General features: G+C 59.9%; 1 protein-coding gene across 1 annotated transcript in view; it reads left to right on the top strand.

Moving 5' to 3' along the window:
• PIAS4 (protein inhibitor of activated STAT 4) overlaps window positions 1-11,934 on the top strand; it is a 24,971-nt gene extending 13,037 nt beyond the window's left edge. The window contains exons 3-10 of the mRNA XM_017847190.1: window positions 2,282-2,323; window positions 2,704-2,794; window positions 2,913-3,041; window positions 3,123-3,228; window positions 7,444-7,517; window positions 7,762-7,922; window positions 11,226-11,356; window positions 11,469-11,934. Coding sequence (XP_017702679.1) covers window positions 2,282-2,323; window positions 2,704-2,794; window positions 2,913-3,041; window positions 3,123-3,228; window positions 7,444-7,517; window positions 7,762-7,922; window positions 11,226-11,356; window positions 11,469-11,728 — 994 coding nt within the window. The 3' untranslated portion in view covers window positions 11,729-11,934. The remainder of the gene's footprint in view (window positions 1-2,281; window positions 2,324-2,703; window positions 2,795-2,912; window positions 3,042-3,122; window positions 3,229-7,443; window positions 7,518-7,761; window positions 7,923-11,225; window positions 11,357-11,468) is intronic.
• Window positions 11,935-11,954: the final 20 nt, after the last annotated feature.

Genomic DNA, 11,954 nt, shown 5'->3' with positions numbered 1-11,954 from the left:
TTTTTTTTTTTTTTTTTTTTTTTGAGATGGAGCTGCTCTGTTGCCAGGCTGGAGTGCAGTGGCGCGATCTCGGCTCACAGCAAGCTCCGCCTCCCAAGTTCAGGTGATATTCTCCTGACTCAGCCTCGCGAGTAGCTGGGACTACAGGCGTGCGCCACCATGCCTGGCTTATTTTTGTATTTTTAGTAGAGACGGGGTTTCACCATGTTGGCCAGGATGATCTCGATCTCTTTTTTTTTTTTTTTTTTTTTTTTTTTTTTTTTTTTTGAGACGGAGTCTCGCTCTGTCGCCCAGGCTGGAGTGCAGTGGCCATATCTCAGCTCACTGCAAGCTCCGCCTCCCGGGTTTACGCCATTCTCCTGCCTCAGCCTCCTGAGTAGCTGGGACTACAGGCGCCCGCCACCTCGCCCGACTAGTTTTTTGTGTTTTTTAGTAGAGACAGGGTTTCACCGTGTTAGCCAGGATGGTCTCGATCTCTTGACCTCGTGATCCACCTGCCTCTGCCTCCCAAAGTGCTGGGATTACAGGCATGGGCCACCGCGCCCGGCCCACATTTCTATTTCTTATGTTGAGATATGATTTGCATACCATAGAATACACAGTTTTTAAGTGTGTCATTGAGTGGGTTCTCGTGGATCAATAGGCAGTGTAGCTCCCACCACTGCCTAGTCTCGGAGCAATTGTGTCCATCCCCATCAGTCACCACCCTTCATCCGCTGGCCCCCACGCATCCCCTCCTGTCTCTGTAAGTGGGCCTGTCCTGGACATTTCGTAGAACTGGAATCACACACTGTGGCTTTTGTAAATATTATTTGAGGCCGGGTGCGGTGGCTCACGCCTGTAATTGCAGCACTTTGGGAGGCCGAGGCGGGGGGATCACAAGGTCAGGAGATTGAGACCATCCTGGCAAACAGGGTGAAACCCCATCTCTACTAAAAATACAAAAAAGCCGGGCGTGGTGGCGGGCGCCTGTAGTCCCAGAGGCTGAGGCAGCAGAATGGCGTGAACCCGGAAGGCAGAGCTTGCAGTGAGCCGAGGTCACGCCACTGCACTCCAGCCTGGGCGACACAGCGAGACTCCGTCTCAAAAAATAAAATGAAAAAAAAAAAGATTATTATTTGAGACGGAGTCTCACTCTGTTGTCCAGGCTGGAGTGCAGTGTCGTGATCTCAGCTCACTGCAACCTCCGCCTCCCAGGTTCAAGTGATTCTCTTGCCTCAGACTCCTGAGTAGCTAGGATTACAGGCACGTACCACCACACTCAGCTAATTTTTGTATTTTTAGTAGAGACGAGGTTTCACCATGTTGCCCAGGTTGGTCTGGAACCCCTGACCTCAGGTGACCCACCCACCTCCGCTTCCCAAAGTGTTGGGGTTACTGGTGTGAGCCACCTGCCCTGTGTGTCCTTTTGTGTCTGGCATCTCTCACTGGACGGGACGTCCTCACGGTGCACCTATGCTGAGGCCTGGGTCAGCCTGGCTCCTTTCCGTGGCTGGGTCACGTCCCGTGTGTGTTGGTCCTTCGGTCTGTGGAAGGACACTCAGGCTGCCGCTACTTTGTGGCTGTCGTGGTCAGTTCTGCTGTGAACATCCACGGAAGCGTCTTTGGGTAGAGAGATTTTTTCCTCTTCTTCTGGGGATGTTTCTTACTAAAGTTTATCCTCAAGTGTTACTGTTTTTTTGTCTTTTGGTTTTTTTTTAATTTGGAGAGTGTTTCTTTTTGTTACCCAGGCTGGCGTGCAGTGGTGCAATCATAGCTCACTGCGGCCTCTGCCTCCATGGGTTCAGACGATCCTCCTGCCTCAGCCTCCAAGCAGCTGGGACCACAGGTGTGCACCAGCACGCCCGGATAATTTTTGTATTTTTTGTAGAGACAGTTTCACCATGTTGCCCAGGCTGGTCTCAAATTCCTGGGCTCAAGAGCTCCGCCGGCCTCAGCCTCACAGACTGGGTGTTTTCTTGCTGTTGTGAGCTGGCTGCTGGATTCCAGCGTGCACATTTTAGCTGTGTTTCCTCGCAGTGAGAGGCACCTGACTGCCCTCTCTGGTTCAGGGTTTTGCGGTCGATTCTCTTGCATTTTCCAGGGAGGCCAGCCCCTCTCCTGACCCCACAGCCACTCCTGTTTCACCCGGCCTGCACACAAGAGTCCTGGGCCTCCGTTTCCCAGCTCTAGGGGAGGGAGCCTTGTGGGGTGGCGGTCTCCACCTTGTGGGGCAGGCTGAGGTTGCGCCTTCCTCACTCAGCTCTCCTTTCCTTTCCTCTGGTTTGCTCCACACCCACAGAGAACTGCAGCCCGGAGTTAAAGCCGTGCAGGTCGTCCTGAGGTATGCCCAGGTGTGCCCACGACCCCAGGGCTGGACCCTCGGCCACCTGCCCCTCCTCCCCCCCACCCCCCAGTCCTGGTCCAGGCTCTTCTCAGTCTCCCCTGCTAACAGCAGAGCCCAGCTCCCCTCCGCCTGCCATCTGTCCCTGTCTGGGGATACACCACCATCCCACCACCTGCTCAGGCCACACCTGGGGGCCCTGATACCCCCCATGTCACCTTCTCCAGTGCCCCCATCACCGCCACTTGACTCACACTTGCGTACCCCCGCAGCGGCGCAGCCCCTCCTGTGCCCCTCATGGTCCCCATTGTTCCCCACAGCGGCCTAGCCCCTCCTGTGCGCCCACTCCTGCCGCCCCATGGTCCCTGTTGTCGTTGCAGAATCTGTTACTCAGACACCAGCTGCCCTCAGGAGGACCAGTACCCGCCCAACATCGCTGTGAAGGTCAACCACAGCTACTGCTCAGTCCCGGTGAGCACGGCCCACCCCGCGTCTGCTACATGGGTTTGGGGGCCGTGGAGGGAGGGTGGGGGCCGTTGGATTTTCCAGCCATTCTTGGCTCGAGGCTGAGCGGCCTGTCTGCTTGCAGGGCTACTACCCCTCCAACAAGCCTGGGGTGGAGCCCAAGAGGCCGTGCCGCCCCATCAACCTCACCCACCTCATGTACCTGTCCTCGGCCACCAACCGCATCACCGTCACCTGGGGCAACTACGGCAAGGTGAGTGCATGCCCCGGTGCCCACCCTGCCCCCCGCCCCGGCCCCGCCCTGCCAGCCCTGACCCCGCCCCTCTGTTCCCAGAGCTACTCTGTGGCCCTGTACCTGGTACGGCAGTTGACCTCGTCAGAGCTGCTGCAGAGGCTGAAGACCATTGGGGTGAAGCACCCGGAGCTGTGCAAGGCGCTGGGTGAGCAGCTCAGGGCCACCTCGGCCGAGGGGCAGGCCGAGTCCCCCCCGGAAACCTTCCCTGTACTGGGCGAGGGTGGGGGGCCTGCACCCGCAGGAGATGGGTCAGGGGCTGCCTGTCACTCTGGGGGTCCATGGCCTCCCCGCTGTGGCTGAGGTCGTCTCTGGAGGATACGGATGGCAGAGGGGGCACTTGGCAGTGGGACCTGCTGTGCAGAAGCCTGTGGGGTCACACCCCATGTTGCTGGCCCCAGGCGCCCCAGCCTACAGGGGTCCAAGCAGCAGAAGAGCTGGGGCCTCGTTCCGGGACAGCACAGAGGCTGGGAGGGGTGAGAGGAGTCCAGAGGGAGCTGCGCTCTAAGCAGGCCCTTCTGGTTGCCTCAGCGGGGCCAAGGGTGCTGCGGGGCCTGGCGGGGCACGGACAGCGATGGCCGTGGAGGCAGTTGCTATGGGAGGAAGATGAACAGCGGCGGTCTGACCTCACGTGGTGAGGCCCCATTTTGTCTTTTTTTTTTTTTTTTTTTTAAAGAGAGAGTTTCCAGGAGGTGGAGGTTGCAGTGAGCTGAGATTGCACTGCTGGACTCCAGCCTGGGCTGCAGAGCGAGATTCCACCTCAAAAAAAAAGAAAAAAAGAGGATCTCACTGTATCACCCAGGCTGCAATGCAATGGTGCACTCATGGCTCACTTCAGCCTCTAACTCAGGCTCAAGCCATCCTCCTGCCTCAGCCTCCTGAGTAGCTTGGGACCACGTGTTTACCACCACACCCAACTAATTTTTTTTTTTTTTTTTTTTGTGAGACAGAGTCTCACTCTGTCGTCCAGGCTGGAGTGCAATGGCACGAGCTCGGCTCACTGCAACCTCCGCTTCTTGGGTTCAAGCAATTCTCCTGCCTCAGCCTCCCAAGTAGCTAGGACTACAGGCACCCGCCACCACACCCGGCTAATTTTTTGTATTTTTAGTAGAGACGGGGTTTCACCGTGTTAACCAGGATAGTCTCGAACTCCTGACCTCGTGATCCGCCCACCTCCACTTCCCACAGTGCTGGGATTACAGGCGTGAGCCTCCGCACCCGGCCCCAACTAATTTTTTAATGTGTCGTAGAGACAGGTTCTTACTGTGTTGCCCAGGCTGGTCTTAAACTCCTGGGTTCAAGCGGTGCACCTGCCTCAACCTTCCAAAGTGCTGGGATTACAGTCTTGGCCTCTTTTGCAGCTGTTTTCTTTTGTACTTGTGACAATGAAAACAATTTTTTCTAAGTGACACGCAGAGCAATTTTAAAAGAAAGTCTACTGGCCAGGCGCAGTGGCTCACGCCTGTAATCCCAGCCCTTTGGGAGGCTGAGGTGGGCGGATCACGAGGTCAGGAGATCGAGACCATCCTGGATAACACGGTGAAACCCCGTCTCTGCTAAAAATACAAAAAACTAGCCGGGCATGGTGGCGGGCGCCTGTAGTCCCAGCTACTTGGGAGGCTGAGGGAGGAGAATGGCGTGAACCTGGGAGGTGGAGCTTACAGTGAGCCGAGATCGCGCCACTGCACTCCAGCCTGGGAGAGTGAGACTCCATCTCAAAAAAAAAAAAAAAAAAAGCCTGCCAAGATGGGCAGGTGAATCAGTGGCCCCCGTGCAGCCGCGCAGCTCAAAGCCAGCATACAGTTAGCCCTGCTTGGTGGCTGTGTGGCCTCAGAAAGTCACTGGCTTTCTCTGGTGGCCACTGTCTTAAGGAGAATAGATCTGAGCCATCTTGAGGGCACCTGGGCCTCTCTCTGGACCCCACATGCTTGGGGCTCGGGCCTCAGTGGGCTCCGCAGGCCTGTTCTATGGAGACGCTAGGCCTAACCTGGAGTCCTTTGGAGCTGGGAGTGGGAGTTGGGCAGGTGAGCGAGGACTGGGACCACCTGCTGGACTGAGAAGTGGGTGGTTCTGGGCCAGCTGGGTTTACTCATGCCCCCTTCCGGAATGCTCGCTGTTTTCAGGTGGAATCTGGGCACCACCCCAGCCCCTTGGCAGAATGTGGGCCAGAGGGCCTCCCAGCTGCCCCTTCTAGCTGCCCAGGGCTCCTGTGCCCAGGCCTGAGAGTTCCCCATGAGCACTGCCCTCCTGGCACAGCCAGGCCTGGGCCTCTGGCCCCTGTTCCTGACCACCAAAGGGCACCTACTAGCCTGGGTGTCCAGAAGCCTGGAGCAGTGCTGGCACTGCCAGGGGCCTGCGAGCCCCGTCGTGTTGAAGCGTCCTGCGCACTCCAGTCGCCTAAGTCAGGAAAGATAGCCGGCAGCACCCCCTCTGCAGAGCAGGATGTGGAGGGATGAGGGTTCCCACCGCAGAGTCCCCCATCCCCGGCCAGCCTCCTCCAGGCTCGGGAAGGGGGGAGCCTGGCGATATCCCCATGGGACCAGTGGGGACACAGGCACAGAGTGGCAAAGTTAGGGTTCTGTGACCTGGGTTTCCCCGCTCCGCCTCCCTCTTCCCTCAAAGGGCCCTTCAACCCCCCCCAACCTTCCTTGCCTTTGGGGACAATGGCCAACTTAACTTGAGGGAGGAGGCTGGGGCTGGGCAGGCCTCTTCTAGGCCCATGGCGTGGGGGCCGTGCTTAACTCCTCGGTGACCAGAGTGCTGGGGGCTGCGGGGTCAGATTTCCTCTCTGGAGGGGTCTCCTGTCGCTTCCCACAGCCGGCCCCAGGCTCACCCTCTTTGTCACTGGATTTCTTTCTTGTTGCACCTAGGAAGTCCTCACGTTTGCCTCACTTGAACCCTTCGTGCTGCACATGTCTTTCTGTACATGGAGAAGGGAGAGCTTGCTTTGAAATCAGATGGGCACCTGCATCCCCTCCTAGCTGCCCAGGGCCCCTTTGCCAGTCGTGAGGGTCCACGTGGGCACCGGGTAGCCAGAGCTGGGTCCCAGGGGTGGAAACTCAGCCAAGGAGTGGGCGACTAGGGCAGCCTTGGCTCAAGCAGGAGAGCTGCTGGGAGCCTGCGAGGGTGCCAGATCATGTTGGCCAGCTTGTGGCTGCCACTGCGTCCCTACGGGAGAAGGAGGAGCCCACTGCTCCACACACAGGCCGGGGGGCTGGGTGGGGGTCAGGAAGGAGGAAGTGGCTTCCAAGCGGCCAGAGATAAGTGGTGTTTCAGGCCGATAAGGGGTCGTAGGAGCAGTTCCAGACAGAGAGACGTCAGGACAGCTGGGGGAAGGGGGAAGACAGGCTGGCACCATCACTCTGAACCCCAAGTCAGTTGGGCAGGTGGCTTCCTAGAGGAAGCAAAACTGGTCCACCAGGCAGCTGAGGGCCGGGTGGTGGATGGAGAGGCCCTGTGGACTGTGGGCCAGGGTGGTCTGCACTGCAGGGCCCAGGGCTGGGGGCTGTCCTGAGCTAGCTGAGGATGGAGTTTAGCCGCATCCCGGAAGTGTCAGGAGGGCAGCCGGGGTCCCCACGTGAGTTTCCTTCTGGCTGTGGGCCTGCTGCCTGTGGAGGGGAGGGCGGTGCCTGCCGCATGCCTTCATCTTTCACATGTGTTTCCCCGTGTTCCGTGCAGCTTGCTGGCGGGCACCGTCTTTTCCTTTAAAGAAGCAGCTACGTTCCTGGGTGTGCGGGCTGCCTCGGCGCGGTGTGCGGGGCTGGGCGGCATCCTGGGTGTGCGGGCTGCCTCGGCGCGGTGTGCGGGGCTGGGCGGCATCCTGGGTGTGCGGGCTGCCTCGGCGCGGTGTCCGGGGCTGGGCGGCATCCTGGGTGTGCGGGCTGCCTCGGCGCGGTGTGCGGGGCTGGGCGGCAGCCGCTTCCTGGTTCACAGCCAGGAGGCCCCGGGGTCCATCTCCCAAAGGAATCCCTGCCTCACTCCCCACTGTGGCCTTGGGGATGGTGTGTCGGGGACAGAATTGTGTCACAGCAATGACGCCGTCGATGGCTGTGTTGTATGAAACTTTCCAGAAAAGTCCGGTGGGTCCTAGCCCACGTGAGCTGGGGGAGGCCACATAGGCCACCTGCGTGTGGGGGCTTTGGCTGGGTCTGTGGTGTGCCCAGGTTGTGGTCAAATCTAATGGTGGTCGCCACCTGACTTTCTCTGGTCCCTCGTGGCCCTGAGCCACACAGTGAAGCTCAGGGCTCGTTTTTGGGGCACCTGTTCTGGGAGGTGGTCATGGGTGCTGGAGAGAACCCAAATCCCAGCCCCGTGCCCCACTGTGCCCACCTGTCTGACGGTGTCCTCCGTTCCCTCCCCACAGTCAAGGAGAAGCTGCGCCTCGATCCCGACAGCGAGATCGCCACCACAGGTGTGCGGGTGTCCCTCATCTGCCCGGTGAGTTGGGGGCAGCCCCCTCCTTGGGGCCTCTCCTGCGGCTGTACTTCCTCCCTGGTGGCCCTGGGCCCAGGGCGGCTTGGCTGGGCCGTGAGCCTGCGGGGGCAAGGCTGGTCTTGGTCCCCGCCGTGTTCCCGAGGCACGAGCGATTAGAACAAGCCACAGGATGGAGCTGGGGGTGAGGGATGCCGGGTGGGCGGGCACAGCAGATGGGTGCCATGCTCACGCAGCCCCTTCCCCGCAGCTGGTGAAGATGCGACTCTCTGTGCCCTGCCGGGCAGAGACCTGCGCCCACCTGCAGTGCTTCGACGCCGTCTTCTACCTGCAGATGAATGAGAAGAAGCCCACCTGGATGTGCCCCGTGTGCGACAAGCCAGCCCCCTACGACCAGCTCATCATCGATGGGTGAGCCTGGGGCCCCGGGGAGGGCGGCCGGAGCCGGACGGCCGTGGAGATCTTGGTGGCACCCCGCTTCCTGCAGACCCCGTGCTGCCCCAGCAAGACACAGCAGTGGAGACACATGGTCCCGGAGCTTTGGAAGCCCCGGGCTGTGAGAAGAGCCCGTTTCTTCCTCGCGGAACTTGTCAGAGCCTTTGCTGTGCAGGCAACAGCCATGTAGCTTAGGCTGCAGAAGGCGGGTTCGGGTCCACCCCGCTCCCACATGACCTCAGGCAGGTGTGACCTTGAGCTCCAGGAGTGTGGTTTTTGCCACAAAAAACCAAGCCGGACTTTGCTTTCACACGGCGTTCACCCCAGGACGTGCAGCCGTGGGGGTCACCTCCTCACAGAGAGGCAAAGGAGGTGGTGCCTCCTGGAGCGCTCTGGCCATGCCATACCCTTCCCTTCCTGGGTGGCACAGCTGTAGCCAGGCATTCCCCAGGCCACAGGGGACAGGAGGACAGGACCTTTCTCCCTGGAGGGAGGCTCTGCCCAGGGCTTAAGTTTCCAGAAACTGAGCCCTGTTGTCTATGGCACCTGATGCGGCTCCTGCCCGGCGCCGGTCATGCCCATCTCTCGTCCCCAGAGCCTCTGGCAGGGCATGAGGCCACAGCGGCACGAGCTGGTGCCCTCACAGGCGGGAGCAGGCCCTGCCTGGGGGGGTGAGCTGGGCTCCCAGCCCTCGGGGGCACGGCCTCAGTGGACCGTGCAGGTGAAGGCAGGGCTGGCCTGCCTCTGGGCTCATAGATTTAGTCCCCAAGTGGACCGCTGGTTTGTGCACTTGTCCCCATCCTGGGAGGCAGACCTGTGAGCGTCCCCATTTTACAGATGAGGAAACAGGCTCAGAGGAGGCAGCCAGCAGCTGGAGCACCCCTCGGCTCACAGCGGGCCAGACTGGGACTTGAACCTGGCCTGAGTCTGGGTCCCCTCTGTAGACGGCTGGGTGGCCACCCCCTTGCATCCCAGCTTTGGGTAGAGAGAGGAGACCCTGGGGCCGGGCACGTGAACTGCCTGAATGGCTGCTCTGTTCCCAGCTTGACAGCTGTGCAGCCGGGTGCCCGCCTTCCCCCACAGGCCCGGAGTGGGGCTTGGGCTTGGGGTGGCGGCAGCTCTTACAGCTCTCCCAGCTCCAGGGCCACCAGGGCTGGGGCAGGCAGCTGTATCCCACACAGGCCTCGGCCTCAGCAGCCCATGAGACTCAGTGTAGCCAGGGAGGCTTCCCGGAGGAGAGGTCCTTGGTTCATACTTAACAAAGTATGAGCCCTGTCATCTCTCTGTCCCTGGTTCTGAGCTGGGTGACCCCAGGGTCCCCAAAAGAGTCTTGTTCCAGACCCTGCCTTCAGGGAGCCTTGTTCTTGGCAGGGGGAGCGGATAGAGGAGCAGAGCCAGACATAAACTGCTGTGTCTGTCTTGGAGAGGAGGAAGAGAAGCTGTGGGGTGGGGCTTTGGAGGGTGAGAAGGAGTTTTGCAAGCAGGGCAGTGAGCAGGCAGAGCTGTGCTATGCCTGGGGTGGTCCCCCGGCACAGGGGGCTCTGAGCATTGCCTCAGAGAGACCTCGGTGGGGCAGGCCGGGGGGCTGGCCTGGGTGAGAGGAGTCCCATCAGCCTCAGAAACTGTCCCAGAAGGCCAGGTATGGTGGCTCACGCCTGTAATCCCAGCACTTTGGGAGGCCGAGACGGGCAGATCATGAGGTCAGGAGATCGAGACCATCCTGGCTAACATGGTGAAACCCCGTCTCTACTAAAAAAAATACAAAAAACTAGCCGGGCGAGGTGGTGGGTGCCTGTAGTCTCAGCTACTCGGGAGGCTGAGGCAGGAGAATGGCGTGAACCCGGGAGGCGGAGCTTGCAGTGAGCTGAGATCCGGCCACTGCCCTCCAACCTGGGCAACAGAGCGAGACTCCGTCTCAAAAAAAAAAAAAAAGAAAATGATGCCCAGAGCGGGACGAGGGCTCTCCTGTGTGATGAGAACGACGCCACTCCAGGCGCCTGGGAGCAACTGTAGCCTTGACAGTAACAGGCCAGCCTGGGCCCTGCATGGACCCATGAGGCACGGGGCCTCTCCCCAGACGCCCCACAGCCACTGCGCCCTTCCCATCCTGCGAGTGGGGAGACCGAGGCCCTTTGGCCAGGATAGGGTCGGAGAGCAGAACCAGTACCTGCCTCCAGTTGACCTTGTGGCCTCAGGGAACTCATCCCCTTCCTAAGCCTCTCTTTCGGCATTTGTGAAATGGGGCTGGTAGGACCTCCAAGTAAGAAGGCAGTACACAGCGGGGGCGCTCTGGAGAGGCTGTGGCTGGGATGGGCGTGGGGAGCCCCCACTCTGCTTCCAGTGCTACTCTCACATCTTCTGCAGGGGCTTTGAGCAGCCTTCACTGCAGGCTGTTTCCTGATCTGGGGGGCACACAGTGCAGTGTGAAAGCAGATGTGGGCGCACACCCGCATGCCCACACATCGATATGGTCCGCACCATCTCACCCCCACACCCATACAGTCCACACCGTAACCCACACCTACATACCCACATCCATACAGTCCACACCGTCACACACCCCCACACACATCCATACAGTCCACACCATCACACATACACTTATACAGTCCACACATATACAATCTATACAGTCCACATCACACATACACCTATACAGTCCACACCGTCACACATACACACGTCCATACAGTCCACACCATCATATACACACACATCCATACAGTCCACACTATCGCACACACACCTATACGGTCCACACCATCACACATACACACACACATCCATACAGTCCACATTCACGTATGCCCACATACATCCACACATGGATGCACACATACACCCACGTGCGCACTTGATGTACACATGCATACATGCACACGTGTGCACACATGCTCACACATGCACAGATACACTGTCACATCCCCACACAAACATGCGTGCACACCTGAAGATGCCCAGGGGGCAGGGAGGGCGGGACCCCTGCAGCCCCCACAGCCCCTGCTCTTGTGGGTAGTTGGGGGCCACTGGTTTTGTGCATCCTTGCCCCACCACCCCTGGCAGTGCTGTGCGCACGACCTGCCTGGGGCTCAGCACCTGCAGGAGCCTGAGGCCAGGGGAGGGAACTCAGGGCCCCTGGACCCCTGTAGTCGGGGCGGTGAAGCTGCTCTTGCAGGGAGAAGGGGAAGTGCTTGGCTGCATCCAGGAGGGATGGAGGGCTGGGGAGTTGGGGGGGTGGGGCACCCCCAACTGCGTCATCAGCTGTCTGCCTCACCCCAGGCTCCTCTCAAAGATCCTGAGCGAGTGTGAGGACGCTGACGAGATCGAGTACCTGGTGGATGGTTCGTGGTGCCCGATCCGCGCCGAAAAGGAGCGCAGCTGCAGCCCGCAGGGCGCCATCCTCGTGCTGGGTGAGTGCCTCGCCACCACCAACCGCGCAGTCCCCAGCCAGGGCCGCCTCAGTTTCCCCATTTATCAGTGGTTGCATCCTAAGTACCTGCACCCTGTCCCTGCCCCCTGCAGGCCCCTCGGATGCCAACGGGCTCCTGCCTGCCCCCAGCGTCAACGGGAGCAGTGCCCTGGGCAGCACGGGTGGCGGCGGCCCGGTGGGCGGCGTGGAGAATGGAAAGCCGGGCGCCGACGTGGTGGACCTCACGCTGGACAGCTCATCGTCCTCAGAGGATGAGGAGGAAGAGGAGGAGGAGGAGGAGGAGGAGGACGAAGAGGGCCCCCGGCCCAAGCGCCGCTGCCCCTTTCAGAAGGGCCTGGTGCCGGCCTGCTGACCCCGGCCGCACACTCGACTTTCCTGGTGCTCACCACGCAGAGGGCGCGGGCCAGCCTCAGGCGCAGAGGGAGGAGTGACCTTTCTTTTCTTTTCTTGTCGTTCCTTTTGTTTTCCACCCCTTTGCCCGGCTCCTGGCACCTGTACCTCTGGACTCTCCTATGGGGATTAAAAAAAAAGTAAAATGACAAAAAAAAAGATACAAAAGAAAATGAAAGAAAAAAGTC

The sequence above is a fragment of the Rhinopithecus bieti genome, unplaced genomic scaffold (assembly GCF_001698545.2).
Source record: "Rhinopithecus bieti isolate Rb0 unplaced genomic scaffold, ASM169854v2 scaffold_28055, whole genome shotgun sequence".
In the NCBI taxonomy this organism is placed as follows: Eukaryota; Metazoa; Chordata; class Mammalia; order Primates; family Cercopithecidae; genus Rhinopithecus; species Rhinopithecus bieti.
This window is presented reverse-complemented; position numbering and strand designations above follow the sequence as displayed.